This window comes from Solenopsis invicta, chromosome 5 (genome assembly GCF_016802725.1).
Source record: "Solenopsis invicta isolate M01_SB chromosome 5, UNIL_Sinv_3.0, whole genome shotgun sequence".
Taxonomy (NCBI): domain Eukaryota; kingdom Metazoa; phylum Arthropoda; class Insecta; order Hymenoptera; family Formicidae; genus Solenopsis; species Solenopsis invicta.
In genome coordinates, this window is record NC_052668.1 from 11,172,095 (window position 1) to 11,192,628 (window position 20,534).

Genomic DNA, 20,534 nt, shown 5'->3' on the forward strand with positions numbered 1-20,534 from the left:
TAAAAAAACCAAAGTGAAATCCCATTGCACGAAAGTGAAAGGACGATATCATTTTTAATCGTGTAGCTAAAAGAAAAAATAAAAACAATTGCAATTATTGCGCGCGACGTATCAAAAAAATTGTATTAATATCGCTTTGACTTCCATTTTCTCGCCTTCAAATAACGCTTTTTAAGTAATTTGAGCGAGCAGTCACGACCAGTGGATATTCGAAACTCGTAACTCGATCGCGCGCTGGCTTCACCTAGCAACGTCTCGCCGCTGGCCTACGCTCGAAACATATATATTTCCCTCTGTCTCTCTCATCCCCCGTCTTTCTTCACACTCGACTTTTTCATCATGAATGATGTTTCGGAAACGAATCTAGCTCCACATGATCGAATTGCAAAAAATAAGTCATGTTAAAACGACCGGTTGCGGCAAAGCCGGTAGTTCTCCGTGTGGAGTCTCACTCGGATGCAGAATCGAAATTTGAAATGATATTTAACGATATTCCTTAAACAGCCATTTAGCGGTACCATCTATCTTACTTTCGAGAATAATGACACGACGGCTCGTTTGTGATCTCTTGAAATACTGATTCCGTGGCATAGTAGCATTTTCTTGGGCGGCCGACGTCGGCTGATTGGCTGCGCCGGAAGTGGATCGACAAAACCGCGGGGTTCCCATTCGTGTAACGCTTGTAAAAGCGCGTGCGCGCGCGCAGTCGAGTATCCTTGGGGTGCCCCCGTCCTTGGGGCGCCTCTTTGCGGGTGTAGGTGGTCCCCGCGACAGCCATCATTTCGCTTAATGACGAGACCTCGGTCCTTTCCTTTCTTCGGTCTCAGATTATCGCACCGTGGTTCATCTTCCCCTATGTCTACCACGGGACCACTTGGGCCTCCTTCCTTCTCTTTGCGTCCTCGCCCTCTGCCCCTGCTACCACCTTTTATCCTCGAACTCTGTAATTTTCCTCTAGCGACCGTGCCACCACGTCGCGCCGAAATTGGTGTACGGCGGAACGATTTCGTGGAAATATACGTCGTCGTCTAAAAAGAGGAGAATCGGGCGCGACGGTGACGATGGCACTTCCACTCCGCGACCTCAGAAGAGGAAAAAGAAAGGCAACGGGAAAGAAAAGAGATTGGGCGAGAACGAAGACGAACGAGCCGAAGGAGAACGAGGAGAATTAGGAGAGGAAAGGTAATAAGTAGAGGAGAGTAGAAGAGATAGCGGGAGAGAGAGAAAGAGGAAGTCTCCCCTCGTTCCGGGAACAGTCGTATGATGAGGAATCATACCAAACGCGCTCTTTCGCTTTCCTCTTGACGACGGCGACGGTGAGGTCCGCAGGTGCGCCAATCTCTCTCTCTCGCCTCGGCACGGCGTGGCGCAGCGCGGCCGGCCGGCGCGGCGCGGCGATGCCGTAGGAGCGCCGAGCAAGCGTGACAACACGCAACATTTCTTTCTATCATGCCAAAAATGATACACACATTGGCGGGCGCAGATGGAAGTCATTATTATTACAAAGAAACGTTTTTGCTGCCCGCCGTCTGTCGATGCCCGGATACATAGACGCGCTGACGGCTTACTGAGAAAAGCTCACCTCCCCAAAAAGGGGTGGGATGCGCTTCCTCTTTCTCTCTTCTTGTTTTCTCTTTCTCGGATTTCTCCGCGCGCGGCGAGATCGACGCGCACCGAAACTCATCGCGATGCGCGCGCGTTCCCACGTCATTAAAGCCAACTACCCGGCCGCTTTCGCGGAATTTGCGCGCGACGGACGCGTCCTGAAATCGCGCGTCATTTCCACGCGCGGAAGCGCGGGGAGCGGCTTCCGCGCGCCCGAGTGACTTGATTTCCGGGAAATATCCCGCGTGCCGTCGTGTGCGTCGTCACGTTACGTGATGCAGGCTAAAGTGTGCGGGGACACGTCCTCCGCTCTCTCCACCGCTTCCAGCACCTGCGAGAAAAGCCGGGCGGCGCGGCGCGGCGCGGCGGTGCGCCCGTTGACCAAGCAAACAATACGGACGATGATGCGCCGTCCCGAGCGCATTGTCCGCCGCGGCGAGGTAGTAGTAGGCGGCGGATTTATCTACCTACTCGTAGAGTCAGGTAGAAACGAGAGAAAGAGAGAAAGAGAGAGAAGGAGATGCGATAGAAAAGGGAGAAGGGACCCAGGGGTTCTCGACCCCAGGACACGTCGCGTCGCCGCGTCGCGCGGCGGCCGACCGGCTGCCGCCGTCACCGTCGTCGTCGTCGTCGTCGTCGTCGCTGCCGTCGGAAACGCCGCGCCGCGCCGCGCCGGCGGATCTTCCTTTCGTTCCGGACTGATTTCGCGCGGCCGGCGGCACCACGGTGATCTATCAAACGCCTATCATCTCGCCAAGTAACAAATCGCCGCGACGATCCTCCTCGACGCAGCACTCTTTCTCTCTTTCTTTCTCTCTCTCTCCAAGCGGAGCGTATTGGCGAATCGTTGTAACGGCCGTGCAAGCGAGATTCGATTTGCGACGGTTCCACGACGATTGTCGATCGATGCTCGTTAGCTCATCTCGTAATCGTTAAACCCCGTCTGCAAACCTATTGACTTTTCGATCTCCGAGCGCGCGTTTGCGTGCTCGACGAATCCTACAACCGCGAGGCTGTCTCGCAATGAAGAAAACGCTGACAGTCTAATTTTACCCGATACCTTGAACTCCTTATTTTACGGTGGTGCTTACATTTTTTATGCAACCATGATTGCGGCTGTTAAGGATGTCCTGTGGCATTGATTGACAAGGATATATTGGTTCTTGGAACGATAGTATTTAGAACGACGAGGTAGTATTTATACTCTCATATCGTTATATAATATCTAATTCTTTCTACATAAAGACATTTAAAACAATAAATGTCGTGACGAACTGAGAAATGTGTCTTTAATGGAAATTATCCGTTTGCATATATTAATAAGGGAAGAGTTGTCAAATACGTACCACTTAAGTTACTTTTTATTATATTTTATATTTATGTGCAAATTGAATAATACTAATTTGTACGCAAATAAACGTTGAAAATTGTAACCTGATGTTTCAAGTATCTGTTACAACAATCTTTAATCCTTTATCAATAACAAATTATATTACTTATTATAAGCCTTTTTGCAACATGTTGCAAAATGATTTAGACAAGCGATATGATTTAGAAGACTTACGAATTAAGTTATAAAATGTATCATATCTGTAAATCTTCTAAATCATATATAGTTTTTGAAAGTATCATATTTATGAATTAAAATAATAAATAAATTAATAAATAAAATAATTAAAAGCATAATGCGGAATCATTTTGACTAATACTTATTTTATTAATAATTTCTTTAAAAAAAATGACCAAATATTTAATAATTAAAATTAAATAACGTTAAAATAATAAGGTAAGGAAGTCTAAATAAAGACAACTTGTAAATTTAATTTGCAATTGAAATGTTTATAAAGGATATCCTTATATGACCGGAAAATCTATTAAAATACTTAAATAACGAGAATAGCTATACCGGCCGAAAGCTGATCTTAATACTCAATAATAATTTTCTAGGTGAATTTACAAACAATTAGTTTTGCAGTTAAAATTTTTTTTAAATGCAAAACTGCGCGGCGCATACTTGGAATTAAAACGCAACTTAAGAGGATGCTATAGTGACCGAAGAACTTCCTCGACGTCGGCATTGCAGATTATTTTTCGAGGGAGACCAGGCTATCGCTCTTTGTCCAACGCATAGATCTGTCTTTGTTTTTCGATTATTTCGCCATCTGCGAAAAGACCTATCAACTACAGCCACTGCTCTTCTTGCCATCGTTTACGTGTGCTAAGCGAAATTTGGATACGTACAGCTGTTCACCTATTAAACTTTTTTGTTAGGTTGTTGACTGAAACGATACACAGTCAGTGTTGTGTGTTAGAGTTTTCTGAAGTTCGCCCTGGTCTCATTTTATACATACGAGCTACAGAACGTCAGTAAATAACAAAAATTAACCTTGGTTGACAGATCCACGAAACGAAAATAAATGAATTTTTAACTTTTTGATCGATTTTCTCATAAAATTTACCAGAGCAGACTTTGTTTTGGTGCGTACTTTTATTTTGCAAAAGGATTTTGTGATCTGTAAAGCCAATTCAAAAATTAATGAACACTGTAATGGTCGGTAATTTCCGTCAGTATAGCATCCTCTTAAGAAGAACCCAGAAATGTAACATTACAAAATTAAATTGCTAATTTAATAATTTTGATGCTTAGAAGCATATATACAATCCCCCTCCCCCTTACTTATTTTGTGAACTGTAAAGAATTTATTGCGAGAAATATTACCTTAGTCAGAATTTGGACCTAAATCTTTCTCTGACATATTTTTGTTTTTATCAATTATTATTTCGATTGTTATCACTTGTCAAGCTTACATTACATTAATATCACTTATTAATGTAATAATTTATTATATAATAAAATACGGTGATAAATTTAGGAAACTTGAGAAATTTTATAAGAATGTCAATTTATACCCGATTTCTTCACACTTCCTAATAGCTAACTTTCAGATAATGATATTCCTCAATTTTAGCTAAAACTTCGTTTTCTTCACTGAAACCTCTTACGTATTTAAGAGAGTTGTTCTTGTATATTATTAACTTTTGATACAAAATGTATTAGAATTTTACTAGAAATTACTATATTTTTCGAGAGGTATCTCACGAATAAAGTTATCTAGAGATGAAGAAATTAGGCAAAATAAGTTTTTTTATAATAATTGCAAATATTTATGATAAATGTTTAAAATATTTTACAATAAATTCTTTTTTAATAAAAATATAAAAATTCTGTATAAAATTGCATAATTACTTATATTAATTATCAGCTATATACATAAATTAATCAAAAATTAACATCAGTTTTATATGATTTTTCAAAGTTCTTAGCACGCACAAAATAGAATACAATCTATTAAATTTTTGTGTCTATATTATTTATTTCTTATTTACTTTATATTTCTGTCGCTGAATATTGTTTGTTACTAAGTACACTGAAAAAAGTTAATTTGACTAAATTTTTCAATTTGATTAAACTTTTTTTGTTCAAGTATGTATATATGTATATATATATATATAACTTAAATATATAAAATACTTGAACTTTAGTTTACGCTGTACATTTAACTTAAATTTATAACTAATTGAAAAAAAACCTAAGTTGAAAAAAGTCAAGTTAATAACTTTTTGGCAGTGTAGAAATGTAAAATATTGAACGATTTAGAAAACTAGCACAAATTCACTTCCATAATCGCACACATTATAATCCTTTCGAAATAGTTTAAAATATCATATTGCACGATTTTAGTTTATTTTAGTAGCAAGTAACACTAGCTTTGATTTCTAATAAATTTTCCTAATATTAAGAAAAGATCAAAATTAATATAATGCTGAAAATATAAGTTTGTAATAAAATTTTTTTATATATAACTTCTGATATACCATAATCGTAATATAAACACGGTTTTATGAATCCGATTCAAAAGTTGATAGTTGTATATCTGAGGAAGTTTAAAATCTTTCGAATCAAGTTCAGGTTGTAACTTGTTCAATTTCGTTTTAGAAATGTTATGGCATTTCGAGAATGCGCTTTATCTAAATGCGTTCCTCTCGCAATTCGCGTAACACGCATTTCTGAGAAGCGACACGTTCTCATAGCCGCTTTTCCTGTCACGTTACGAAATTCCAGGATCTTTGTATCTCCTCCAAAAGGTCCTAAGTCATTAGTCAATTCGTACGATATGCTCAAAGGCCTATCGCCTAAGGTATCTTTTCCGTGGAAAATGTTTCTGGAAAACGGCAAACATCCCTGCAAACATTTCTCAGGTCGCAAAATTCCAGAATCCTTACGATCGGCTCAGTTTGATTAGCACATTAAACAATCCGTGCAGGTCCCAGGCATCTTTTCCCTCACACATACAATACGTGTTTCTAGGAGACGGCACGTTTCCGTGGCCCCTTTTCTCGTCTCGCGTCATGAAATTCCGGGACCTTTGGCACCAGGACCCTCAGTACAGGAGGCTCGTAGAGCCAGGCGCGGAATGAGCGCTGACGGTAAGTCAGTTTTTCGCATACCGAGCGCTCAGGTAGGTAGGTAGAGGAAGAAGCACACGACGGTGGTGGAAGAAGAAGAGGGAAAGGGAGCGAGAGGAACGGACGTGCGAGCGAGCTAGAGAGAGAGAGAGAGAGAGAGAGAGAGTCGGCATGCGAGCGGGCAAGCAAGCAGGCAGGCAGGCAGGCAGGCAGGTAAGAGTTTGGTATGGTCTAGCTGCTCGCTGCCACGAAGCGCGTTGAATGCCGGGGCCTCTCGAGACCCGGTACCAGCGCCGCGCGGCAGCTCCCCTCTCCAAGATGGCCGCCGTTGGTCGGGTCCAGCCGTGAGTTCCCCTGACCGAGCCAGGCGAGTCCGTCGGGTTAGGGGAAGGGTAGACCTCGCAGGTGCCGCCATGTCAGTGCATGCCTAACTTCGAAGCCGCGCGGAACGGACGTTGGGCCCGTGTACGCGACACCTCGTGCTACCGCCGTACCTACGAAGGGTTTTACGCTCCCTGTCGTTTGGTCCTCGCGGTTCGCGCCTTTGACCTCTCCGTGATTATCGTCATACGGAGAGACGCGCGCGCGGAGCAACACGGTGCGACGCGCCGGTCTCGTTCAGTTCGGGAGAAAACGGAGCGCGACTGAGGAGTGTGTTCCGACCCTTCGAGATCGAGAGTAGGCCGCGAAAGGAGAGACGAGAGTCATCGGACGGCGACCGGTGCGTCTCTTCTCCTCTGCGAGAGCCACGGAGAGAAGCGCGTGCAGGCGAGTTGCCAGCGCGACACCGCGCGATACTTTGCGCGTCTCGTGTAACGAGATTGGGCAAGACGCGCGTCATTTGACTCGTCTCTATTCGCGCGCGCGTGTCCACTGGCATACAGGGATTGACAGTTCGGAGTGTTGTTTCAACAATCGTCGTTCGCGAGTCGTACGATCCGCTTTTCTCGTTTCAAGAATTCTATTGCTATACCAACAGACCGCGACGTCGACATCAGCTCTACACGCTGGTCCGTTGACTCCGGTTCGCGAATCAATCGGGGGCGTCTTACGCGGCAGCCGGCCAACGAGAATGACAGCGGCAATGACCGGCCGGTGACGTCGTGGGACGAATCACGCGATCGGCGATCGAGGCGGACGAACCCGCGACGTACGGGACAGCGCCGAGGAGCGCGAGGTGTCCGACGGTCATGCGTGACGCCAGACGATCGCGCCGGGTTCGCGAGCGGTCGTACTGATCGGTTTTATCGCGATCGGTTACGATATGGATCTAACGCGAGGGATGTGTCGTATCTCGTCGTAGCGCGCCAGTTCGCTAAAAAGGTTTATATACCTAAAGGCAAAGAAAACGGGAGAGCGAAAACGCTCTGTCCGAGGAAGGAGAGGAAAGAGTAAGAGCGCCGCGATAATTCGGGTATCATCAGCGTCGTTCGGCGTTCGGGCGAATCCCCGCGACGGACGCTACTACTATGTCCTCGCACCGACCAAGTGCACCGAGGCAAGGCTCGCGTGACCGCGGATGCAAATTGACGTGACACGGTGAGAGACAATTACGCCGATACTTGAAACGTTCGCGTAAAGTGGAGCGCGCGAAGAAGGGAGCGCGCGGGTACTCCCTGCGTGTGAACGTAAAAAAAAAAGTCACGGTGGAAGTGAATATTAGGGTCACAAGAGACCCATTCGAAGGATAAAACAGTGATATTTTGGTGGTTGCTTCGTGTTGGTGCTACTTAAAGGTTAACTTAGCAGGTTTATACTTGTGTTGGGTGATAAGAGAAAAGTGCCGGTGGAGAGAAACGCGACAGGCAGGAGAGAACGCGGAGGGACGCCGAGAGTCGTCAACTCGCGCGACCCCAGTGGCCACGAGGAATCCATTTCATTTCGCGTCGCGACAGGTGGCCGCGTAGAGAATGGAAAGGTCGAGATAATATCGTGAGTCGAGGAGGGCGAGGAGGAGGAGGAGGAAGAGGTGGCGTGGTGCTGGAGGCTGGCCCCAGGATGTGGCATCTGCTACTGTTCCTCGTCCTGGGAGCGACCCCCGCCCCGGGCGCGCAGCCCGAGCGCGTCAAGTACCTGGAGGTGTCCGAGAACGTGCGGCCGGGCACTCGGGTGGGTTTCATCGACATCGACAGTCCGCCGTATCTGATAGCGTTGGTGCCGGGCTCGCCGGTGGAGACCGACCTGATCGTCGAACCGACCACGGGCGAGATAAAGACGCGAGTGCCGTTGGACCGCGAGACCCGGCCGTCGTACAGCCTGGTCGCGCTGCCGAGCGTGCGGGTGGTTATCAATGTGCTCGACGAGAACGATAACGCGCCCACCTTCGCCGAGGATCACGTAGACATTGAGTTTCCGGAGAACTCGCCCCGCGACGTGAAGCGGCCCCTGCCACCGGCGTACGACCCCGATCTCGGCCAATACACGACGCAACGCTACGAGATCGTGTCCGGCAATCACGGCGACGCGTTCCGGCTGTCGCAGCAGCGCGGCCGCGACGGCGTTCTGTACCTGGACCTTCAGATCGCCGGCTCGCTGGACCGGGAGGCGCGCTCCCGATATTATCTGGTGATCGAGGCGCTCGACGGCGGCACGCCGCCGCTTCGCTCCCGCTTGACGGTCAACGTGACCGTGCAGGATGTCAACGATAATCCGCCCGTCTTCAATCAGACGCGATACATGGCGAGCGTGCCGGAGAACGCGACCGTCGGTACGCCGGTGCTCGCGGTAAACGCGACCGACGCCGATGCCGGCGACAACGGGCGCATCGAGTACTCCATCAATCGCCGACAGTCCGATCGCGAGGAGATGTTCCGCATCGATCCGGAGACCGGCATGGTCTACGTGAACAAGGCCCTCGACTTCGAGTCGAAGGAGCACCACGAGCTGGTGATCGTCGCCCGGGATCGCGGTGCCCAGCCGCTCGAGGCCAGCGCCTTCCTCTCCGTCCGCGTGACCGACGTCAACGACAATCAGCCGGCCATCACCGTCATCTTTCTGTCGGACGACGCGACTCCCAAGATCAGCGAGAGCGCGCTGCCCGGCGAATTCGTCGCCCGGATATCCATCAGCGATCCCGACTCCCGGACGGAGTACTCGAACGCGACGGTCACGTTGATGGGTGGCGACGGTCACTTCGGTCTGGCCACGCGAGACAACATCATCTACCTCGTGGTGGTCGAACGGCCGTTGGATCGCGAGGAGCAGTCCGTCTACGAGTTGTCGGTGGAGGCGACGGACGCCGGCACGCCTCCGTTGTGCGCTGTGCGCACCTTTCGGCTCCTCGTCACCGACGTCAACGACAACGCGCCCGAATTCGAGCGCGACAGATACGAGGCGCATCTCCTGGAGGCGTCCGAGCCCGGCACGTCGGTGATACAGGTGGTCGCGACTGATCTCGACGAGGGCGCCAACTCGGCGATCCGTTATTCTCTCATTAACGCGACGTGGTTCGCGATCGACGAGACCAGCGGCCTCATCACCACGATGACGCACGTGGACTGCGAAGCCAATCCGGCACCGATTCTAATAGTGTACGCGACCGACTCCGGACGACCGCCCCTCAGCAGCAGCGCGACCGTGCGAGTCACCATCCACGATCTCAACGACAACGAGCCCATCTTCGAGAAGCCGCTCTACAGCGCCAACGTGCCGGAGGACATACCCGTCGGACGCTGCTTCCTCAAGGTAGGATTGTAGAAAAAAAGTCTCCGCTTGGAACATGATGGGGGACCCCCATTACGCCCTTTAGTGCGACGATAGTGCGTTTGGGATTTGGCTAAATTCGATGCTAACGTCACGTCATGGCGTCAGGCCGCGCGACGTGAGGTGAAAGAAGATGCGTGCGACGCGAGAGAGTTTACGCTGCGAATCGCATTTCGGAATGGACAATGTCCTGTTAGCATTGTTGCGTTCAAAGTGTGAGCGATATGTTTACGTTGCGCTTCTCACACTTGCCGCGGCCGTGATATCGTATTTTTGACGTTGCTCTCTTAACGCCGCAGCTCGCTCGCTCGCTCGCTCACATATCAAGTCGTATATAGTAACGCTAACGGGCAATTGTTTCGTCAGTCGGGCTGCAACGCAAAAAGTTGCGAAATAGGTCCGCGGGCTGTTGCAATTTTGTGAATTGCTTGTCACGCCGCTTGATATCTATATGACGTACGGAATATTTTCCACACTTGTTCGGACGTTCGCGGGTGTTACGTACGGACGGACGTAACGCTGTCATCTCCCTTAACAAGCGCCCCGCACCGTCGGTGTCTTTCTTGCCGAGTAATTGATATTTATATTCCGAGAGAGAGAGAGAGAGAATTCGATTCGGGTTTGAGGTATTCTCTATCTTAATTTGTTAAATCGCGTCTGCGCTTGAGAAAGCGCGAATCGATTATACAGAAGTCACAAATCAATGTAAGATTGAAGCTTAATTGACGTACACTTGAGAAATCGCGCTAATCCCTATCGACTCGATCGGAGAAAATCCGTCATCGGTCTTTATGCCGCAGCTTCTAATTGACCCGTCATCGGAATCGATTGCGCGAGACATTTACCGGCCGTGTTGCGCGCACTCGCGACGACCAGCCTCTATAAATTAATATCTTAAATGTCGCGCGTCGGCGCTAGAGAGTGACGTTACACACCCGGTGGGTACTTTGCGTTTAACCCTTGCATAAGCCACGTCGTTTCGCGTAAAGTCGCTAAGATTCACATTAAAGGTTCCTCGATGCAGTCAGGCGGGCAAAAGGGCACGAACGAACGCTCGTAACCAGCCGCGGGCCGTCAGGCACGTATGTTAAAGCCGGGAAAGCTGTAATTGGTACTCGAAAGAGAGAAAGAGAGAGGGAGGAGGGAGAGCAAACGGGAAGGATGGTTTTCTCCGGCTGTTTCAATTAGTATCGCGGATATCCGGGCGGCGTGCGTGTCATCTATCATCATTTCGTTTTCTTATTCCGCGACAAAAGCGCGGTCCAGGAGAGGTGAAGTATAAATTCGCGTTACGCTTCATTTGCATATATACGGCCCGCGCGCCGTCTTTCTCTCCGCGAGGAGAGGCGGAGAGTACCGTATACAAGCGAATACGAGTAGGAGCCACGGAGTGGTGGCGACTGAATGAGGGAAAGAAGTGTTGCGTACGTACGCGGGCACGCATAGCGGCGACGTGAGTCGCTCAGGGGCGTAACGTCGTCGAACCGAGAGATGAGAGGAAAATAATAAGAAAGGAATGTGGCGTACAGTTCGCCCGCGCCTCGCCGTTCCGGCCGGTGGTGCCTGGTGCCTAGCTCCGCGTGGTGTATCGACCGCGCGAGTGGGATCATGTGGAAAATTCCTCGTTCCCTACACGTTCCCTTTAGCGAAGCCGTCGCCGCCGCTGTACGCGCCCGAGACGCCCTTTCTCCCCGGAGCGGTGTTAGAACGCGAACAAGTTGGTCCCGACACCCGATGGGTGCTTCACGAGCTGGCGCCGCGTCTTTACGTCCCGCCGAGCGACGAGCGGCCGCGCACATTTGTACACACCCCACGATGACAAGGCCAGGACGGAATACAATAAAGGAAAGATCCTGGAAAAGAGATGGGATAAAGGGATAATAGATGGCGCCGCCGCATCGCCGCCACCTCCCGCACGTGTTCGCACGCGTCTCTGAAATTTGAGATGTCGCGTCATTTCGCAAAGGCGATTGCGCGTGTATACTGGCTGTCGACACACCGACGACGTTACGAGTGATCGTATTACGTTCGACGTAATCGTCGAAAGTAATATTATACTGCCGCGGCTGCCGCGATCGCCTAACGAACTTACGATAGATTAACAAAAATAGCGAACAAGTATGTTAGAGATTCTTCCTACAGCTCTTGCCGCATAAATAAATTTATTCCTAAATTGACACTAAAAACTAAAGCTTTAAACGTAATTGTAACATTAAAGATAATAATTCGTTCGTTAAAAATCGCTTCGACGATACGTCTTTCCGCGCTGTATACGTTTATCACATTTCAATTGTCGCATTTCCGATGGAAATATTCATCCATGACGAGGGAACTTTGCAATAACGTCCGTCATTCATAGCACCGATTTGTGGACCGTAGATTCCTGTGGGGAAGAGGATGAGGATACGAAGCAAGAACGCGAAATGAAGGTAGAGAAGAAATCTTCTCCGCCTTCCTTCTCCCACATCCTGTCTGTCTCGCGCGGGCACTCGCTCGACCCTTTTTTGTCCCGCTGGATTGTCATCCGCGTGCGGCGCGGGTACGCGCAGCCGAATGCCGATGGAAATTGCACGGGAATAAGCCGAGTGCATTTTTCAATCGTCGCGCGGGGCACGACGAACGCATCCGGCGGACCGTGCATCCCGGACCCCTACGTACGCAATGCGACGCCGATGTTAATGTCTGCCCCCGGTACGGTATATATTTTATTGGCGTTTCGCTGCCTAGTTCAATGATGATTTATAATTGTTGTTCGCTCGGCTGTAATTATTATAATTACAGATTTTTCGTCCGAGCTCTCGGAACCGGGCCCCGGCTTGGCCCGGACCCGGACGCTCTCTTCGCTCCATCCCCCTCGATGCGACTCCACCCCTTTGGTCCTCCGTCTCTCGAGCCTCTCGTCCCCTTCGCCTCTGTGCATTTCTTCGGCTCTCTCACTGTCTGTCTCTCTCTCTCTCTCTTTCTCTCTCTCTCTCTCTCTCTCTCTCTCTCTGTATCATTCTCGCTTCTTTCCTCTCTATTCCACTCGCTCGCCGTTCTTTCTATCTCGCGAACAGAGACCAGATCTACGGCGGCTCCGATGTAGAAACGGGTTTTGGAAGTTGGACTCGCGCGAAGGCGAGTCCTCGCGCTCGGTTCCTGAGAAACTTCTGTCTCTGCTTTCGTCTTCGTTTAACGCTAAACGCGATCGTTTGATAACGACAGATGCCAATAGATCAGTAAAGCGAAGCTGATAACGATTAGAGAAAAAGACGAAAATGTCAAACGCAGATATTGTCGGATACCGGCGAACAATTCAGTTACGATACATCTAATTCATCTCTTCAACGGCAGTAACCGTGATTCGCGTAGGAATCGCGCTTTCAGCGAACACTAATCTACGTCTCACGCGCATTTATTTCTCGGATCTAACGATATCCGCGCATATTCACACACGGGAATAACGGAACGCGCGCGTACGTAGTTATGCTCGCGGCCTACACGTCGAGTACACTGATTCCAATTCATCCTCGCGCAGGTCTCCCATTATCCATCCTAACCGGAGGATCATTAAGCCACGGCGCCTTTTGTCCGTTTCTCTATACGCGTCCGTCTCTCTAACAACGAGCTCGGAAAGAACGAGGGACTCGAGAAAAACGCCAGCGAGGCGTGCTCCACTTCGGTACTTTCCTCCTTCTCCCATCTTTCTCGAGGACCGGGACCCGTGTCTCCCTCCGGCCGTCGCGTCGTTGTCTTCCCGATCGTCGCTACACTTTCCATGGCCACTGCTCTCGAGTCGAGAATCGATTACGAATCGGACGATCGCGGTGCGTGGCAGTCGATGCGAATGCGAGGCCGTTGCATCGGCCCCGCTGCCGCCGCCGCCGCCGCCGCCGGTGCACACACACCGCGTGTATATCGTGGTACGAAGTGATGACCGTAATGACTCTAACCACCGTCTGACATCTGGCATTAGGCACTCGGGCTTTCGAGTGGCAACGCCCGCAGCAATTGTTGCCGTTTACGACTGCCGTGCGCGTTCTCCATCTCTCTCTCTCTCTCTCTCTCTCTCACACCGACGGTTTTCTTCTCTTCCTCTAGCTACCTTCACTTCTTCTCTTCTCTTTCGCTCTTCTTTATCTTATTCTCGCTCCTACTCGGGCGAATCCAGCCTCCTTGTCTCTCCACGTCTCTTCTCTTCTCTGATCCTTTCCCTTTCCCTTTCCCTCGCGATCTTTCGCTCGGTATCTCCTTCTCTCTATCTCACCTTTCTTCGTACCTCTCTCTCTTTCTCTCCCGCTCTTCCCGTATCTCCTTGCTTCCCCTGTCCCATTCGCTTGCACGTCTCTTCATTCTCTTGCTCTTTCCTTCATTCGCTCCCGGTCTCTCCCTACCTCTCGTTGGTCCGCTCTCGATCCTACGCGCTATAGACCGCATTCCCGAGCGCAAACGACGAGGCAGAGATATATGTATATGCATTCGCGTGTGCACCGTTCGTCGCCGCGCCGCCGCGCCACCGCCGTCTCACCGTTGCAATCGCGAAGCGCGTCGCCGCTCGATAGCGCTACTCCTGAAAAGTCATAATTGCTATATTTATATTCGTACTGCTCGCGCGATGCGCGATCGCCCCGCTGACAGGTGACATTCGCTCGCATTCTTTCGGGTCGAGCGAGCGAATGAACGAGCTTGCGGGCGCGGACGCACGACCGCTTATTTACGAGCGGATTATGCAATCGAGCGCGCTGCACACTCGGCTCTAATCGTAATACCGCGCCACATAATACGAATCTGATCCTATTTTTCCGGGCTCGCGCGCCCCGGATTGCGAAACGTTGACACGTACGCGCTCGTTAACCCGCGAGCACGCGTGGCTTTAAATTAAAATAGCGAATGCGTAATGAAGATTTTGCAGCGCGCATAATAAATACGCGTTTATGTATCCTAGCGGATTGGAAGCGGAGATACGCGGAAGTCATTTATCTTTGGACTACCGCGATACGCGCCGTTCCTGACACCCCAAATATGAATTACGCGCGTTTACGTATTTCGTATCAAATGTAATTTCCATTTATGCAAATCTGCTTTATTATGCATGTGTTGACAGCACAACAGAGTCGCTGAATTGAAACTCCTCTTACCACAGAATCATGCGGGTTGCGTAAGAACTTTGCGCAGCACCCGATGTAATAAATTAAGTGCGTGTGGGGTAACGTGAGACTTAAAAAAAAAACGATGTGTTTCACGTAACCGCCGCGTAAAAATAAAATGATTTTCGACTATGACGAGTTAAACGATTCAAATGAGGAAGGGGTAGGCGATCGAATAACACGGGACTCCATAATGCGCCTATAATTCTTTTTAAATCGCTGATTAATCCATCCTTCTTTTTTTTTTCCTTATTACTGCTCGCAAACGGAACTGTATTCGTCGACACTCGACTGCTTCAAGAAGTCGTTAAAATCGTTTGAGTTTTAGCGACCCTGAGAGCTATTTCTTTCGTATTTTTCGCTGTATCATTTCGCGGTCTTTTACGCTCACTTTTAATTCTCCGCGCTGAAAATTCTGCCTTACGGCTCGAGCGAAAGTGTAATCGCGCGTGCGTACGCGTAACGCCGCCGTTCTCCATTCCGCATCCCCATCTTGGGAATAATAGAGGCCAGATCTCGAGCCTCGGGATAGCCGATAAAAAAAAAGGAGGATAGACCGTCTCTCACCGAACGGGAATAACAACTTATATCGCGGAGCCGTATCGCGCGAAGCAATTATGGACATTAGAAAGTCATCCTCGTTAAAACACGGTGCCGCGGATCGGTGCGCGCTAACCAAATTTCTCCTCGTGCCAAAATACACCATGTCGACGGACGCGATCCTTGCTAATGACAATGAAACGTAAGAAGCTGCGGCACACGAGTGAATTCTCGACGCGACAATGATCTTCTCTCTTGTATTCGCTTTAAGATTAATTAGTATACGGAATTATGCCACTGACCCGAATAACGCTACTGTAATTTGTTTTGTGTCCGTAATAAAACACAGCTGATTAAAAGTGTCTCAGGTGTCACTTATCGAAAAGTTGTCATCAAAGTGTATCTCAAATGGCTCCGTCAAAGTAAATGCATATAGGGTCACTGCACCAGTCAATGAAAACAAAACAAAAAAAAATTAAAAAATTGAACCAGTTAATAAACATATAAATAAAATTTTAATATAATTACATTTTTTAATAAAAAAGTGTTACTTTAATAAAATCTTTATGAAAATTAGATCATAAAAAATACAATTAATTTGCAATTTATTATATTAAAGTATTATTATTTTTATACTTTTTTTGAAACATTCACTGGTGATTGTTCAACGACTGCGGTGACCCTAATGTGATTTTCTATGGAAAGAATTGCGATTGGTTTCCAAAAACCCATGTCGAAAATCTGTCACTTTTCACTCTCCGCGACTAACTTCACTTTTAAATTGTTACTGCGACGAAGTAACCTGTAACATGATAAAATCAAACAATTTTGGGTTGCAATACAAAGTGTTTTAGTTTTGCACTAATGCGTTTAAAAAATGATAAAATAATAAAGTATCACATAATTATAATACAGTTTTTGTACAATATAACATAAGAGAAACAATTCAGGACATTTGCAGTTTACCCTTAATTTTTTGTACATAAATATATTTTTGTTTATTGTCAACTTTTATATACGTGTTTGCTAATTTAAAATATTAATTTTAGAAAATTGATAGTCTTATCACTTTGTTAATTTATTTATTTTTTCAAACAACTTGTCAAAATTTAAAAGCGGCGTATATTTACCTTACCCTTTCGTTTATCAGAAACGATTAAACGGAATACGGATGGCGAAATAGTGCTTCTCCAGATATAACAACGTCGCCGCTTTAGGGGAATCGTATTCTTCAATCTTTCACAAGTCCATGTGTTTCACCACGAATTGCGGCGATTTTCCCTTCGCAAGAAATGATCAAAATAATTCGCGCTGGCTGAAAATAAATGCCAACGGGCGGCGATCGTTTAGCGAGGAGAAGAACGGAATTATCCTTATCGGTGCGGCTGATTATCATCATTTTCTCGCGCTTCTAGCAGCACTGAGCGCGATAACCATCCGTTATCGGATTTCCCGCGTGTCCCTGGATTACCCGACGTTCTTCTCTCTCCTATATCTCGATAGTCTTTGCGTTTCGTGACCGAATGCATAGAAATCTCGTACACCGTTTAAACAATCGTGAAAAAAAGGCGAGCGAGAGTTTTCGCTCGTAAATTTCGAGGAGTTCTTTCACATCGACGGGCAAGAGCGTTACGCGAAGAAGCGACCTAAAACTTGGCTGCCACACTTTCGATGCCGAGTCTTTTTCCGCGTGTTACTCCGCACCGGCGCGGCGGTTAATGTTACCCATCGGGTGGGAAGGCCGCAATTCCGGGCTGGAATTCCCGGGAGATTATTCTCCGCGCGCGAGATCCTGCGAAAAATTCAAGCTTTAGTGCCGAGCCGGCATCCTTCAAAAATCATCCTTTCACACGCGCACACGCGTGATGCTTGCAACGGCGCGGACAAACGATGCCGACTGGCTATCGGGCCGGCGAGGAGCAGACGGTAAGAAGGTGTGTACGTCGTAAGAAGTAGGTGATTGCTCGAGAACTCCTACGAGAAGGCCGGGACCGAGAGTCGAGAGTCTACGGTGCATAACGCCGTTAAGAAGAACGCGGCTCGTAAAATCCTTGGGCGAGCTCGGCCAGACACACACGGCCAGGATAAGAAGACAAGAAAAATCCCTGCATTCTTTACGCAATCGTTCGATTTATCCCTCTTTCTCCTCGCGCTGTCAATACCGGGATTAGAAGCGCGCCCAATAAAGTCGCTTTACAACGATATTTCAGCTTACGAACGATTCATGAAATCCCGGGAGAAACGTTCAAAGCTCAACGTATAGGATTTTTCACAAAATTTATCTAGATAGGGAAAAGAGAGGACAGGAATAGCGTTGTCAAAGTATCTAAAAATTTTGCTACATATCTGAAAAGAATTTTTATTGAACCATTGAAATAATTATAAAGAAAGCTCAAGAATGATGGGCAATGCTGGAAAAGTTTTTGACATTCTAGCAATTGGCTTAAATATTTTACATAATCATTTTGATGATTTATAACAAAATTATTCAGATCTGTATCCAAGTAAACTTATAGATAATTCTTTAACAAACCGTTATTTCTCCGTACAGTTAATGATTTGTTTTCGATAAGTCAATTTTTTCCTATAAATTTTAGATATCGTTAAACACGATTGTGATATTATAATGCATAAATTGCAATTTAAATTATTTGTTACCGTTCGAACACAGAATACATTCGCCAATAAGGCGCGTTATCTTTGAATGTGCATAAACTCAATAGGACCGTAAAATCGCCGCTGCATCGTCGCTTTAATGAATAAAGATAAAAACGAAAACTTAATTATCGCAATAAAGCTTATCGTAACCTCGCAGGCCAAGCATCGGATGCGCAAAGCGTACCGGTAAAAATAATTTTACCGGTACGCTTTACGCATGCGATAATTTTTTTGTCAGAAAACGGACGTACGTTTCTCTCCGGAGAAATTGAAATTTCTCGCCAAAGACCTTGTGGTCGGCTTTAAAAATTAAAGACGGTGAACGATAGAACCCTGTATAATTAACATATTTCTCATTTTCCGTACGCTCGTACCCTTTCTCGGATGAACGGCTCAATTTAGTTATAACAAAGATACGAGGATGAGGGACGATCAAGAAGCTCACCGGATCTGTCGGGAGCCGAAGGCGTTAAAACGTTAAAATCGGGGCCGTGTCTCGTATTCCGATCGAAGTCGGTCACTCTCAATCACTTCGTGCCAAAGAGCCTGCGGCTGCATCCGAGCGTTTCCTCCGAGTTTAACGAAACGAAGAGAGGGTGGAGGGCAAGAGGGGCACGGAAGAGAGGTCGATCTTTTAAGTGCGTGTATATGTACATGCATCGAGGCGTCGAAGAGAGAAAGCGGTAGGCAGATCGGTGCCGGGCTATAAGCCAGGTAGAGAGACAGTCGACGAAGGAGTGAGAGAAGAGAGACGGGGGAAACTGCGTGCGAGCCGCACTTTCCAATGCACAACCGGGAAAGTGCAAACGAGCTAAGCCGAGCGTAGACCTCGTTCACACGTGCATCACGCGCGTCAGAGCCGCGGCGCGTTTGCCCTAAACGGTACGTCGCGATCTCATGGAAATTAATTTCGCCATTCGCGAAAGTTTATTTCGTTTAGATTTTAAATTAAACAGTAATTTAATACAACGTTAGTACGTTGTCGCTGTTAAAATCACAAAATCAGAAGCCCGAAGAAACTTTAATGTCAGCGAGCAAATATAGTTTTCGCAAGGCAACCGCTTGTCCTGCTCGTTTTCATCCGTTAAATTGCGCTTTGCTCGTTTTCATAATTTCAATTGCGAAATAATCAAGGAAAATTCGTTGCGGATCGGTCATCGCCCGGTCGGCGGCGTCCGAAGGCCGCACGCAAGATCGGATTTCGTGAGCTCGGCTTTACACTTAATTTCACGATCGATCATCGGCGATCCCACGTCCCGAGCATTTTCTCCGCCGCACGATCGAGCTCTGGGCGCATTCCGCCACACGCATCTCGTTCCGCGACCGACGCGACCGGCTGCAGCGCTCAGAGGGAAAACCGCTTTCCGATCGATGCACGGCTGCAGGAAAGTCGTGTAGGTGGTCGTACGCGCCGCGTACGGCTTGATTATCCTATCGATAGGACAGGCGGTTATACATGTGGAGCAGTTAACGAAGCACTTGAGAATTTCTCCAATGCAGAATGCCATTGGACGATTTACATACACGCGGCACTCCGCCTTGCATACTAATGGCTGGCGTAACGTGGCCGAGGAGTAACGTGTCAAATACCACTTCCAATTGATAGTCTTAGTCGCGATATTAAACGCGTGTCTCTCGATCGTATACTTAAATACTTTTTTCCCCACCCTACTTTCTCTTGTCGTTAGCGAAAATGTTACGAGCTTGTTTACCGACATATTACTCTCGACGTAAGAACTGACTGGTTATCAGGGAAATTTTATTTTATGACTTACTTGAAAATACATGGCGGATGTGTATTGACAGATTACTTCTACTTGCGACGTACGTTAGGGAATGCGTTTCGCGTTAATAAGCTGTTTTCGCGCTGTGCGTCGTGAGATTTAAATTGTTTTGTGTTACACGATCATGTCATCTTTTTCGTAATATGATCGATATGATACAAGCTTATCCTATTGACATTTTTAATTAACACAGTAATATTTATTATTCTATTAGTAGGTATGACACAAATGTCAAATATTATAAAAACTGTATTATTTTTATACCTGCTTAGCGTATCTGTTATTGTATAATAAAAAATTTTTTTAATAATTTTGAAAATTTTATTAATACAGTGGGTATAAAGTATGAATCACAGGTTTATAATTTAAAACACTTAAAACATTTCATGTTATTATGATGATTTAAACTTTTGGATTAATTAAGGTTTAGTAAACTAATTTTAATAATTTTGCAATATATTTTCACCTTAATAATGCTGCATTAGATAAATATTAAATTTAACGCGCGAAAATTACAATTCATCCAAAAAAAAGAAACAATAGAAATAACGGTCCGTGTATGTTAAAGCAAATTCGAAAATGAAATCAGTTAACCGAGCAAATAAGATGGAATATTATTAAAAAAAATAGTGTATATATTGAAGTATTTCAA

General features: G+C 47.0%; 1 protein-coding gene across 1 annotated transcript in view; it reads left to right on the forward strand.

Annotated features, from left to right (window-relative positions):
* The first annotated feature begins 6,240 nt into the window (after positions 1–6,240).
* LOC105207553 (protein dachsous) overlaps positions 6,241–20,534 on the forward strand; it is a 350,965-nt gene continuing 336,671 nt past the window's right edge. The window contains exon 1 of the mRNA XM_026136311.2: positions 6,241–9,756. Within this exon, the coding sequence (XP_025992096.2) occupies positions 8,071–9,756 (1,686 nt within the window). The 5' untranslated portion in view covers positions 6,241–8,070. The remainder of the gene's footprint in view (positions 9,757–20,534) is intronic.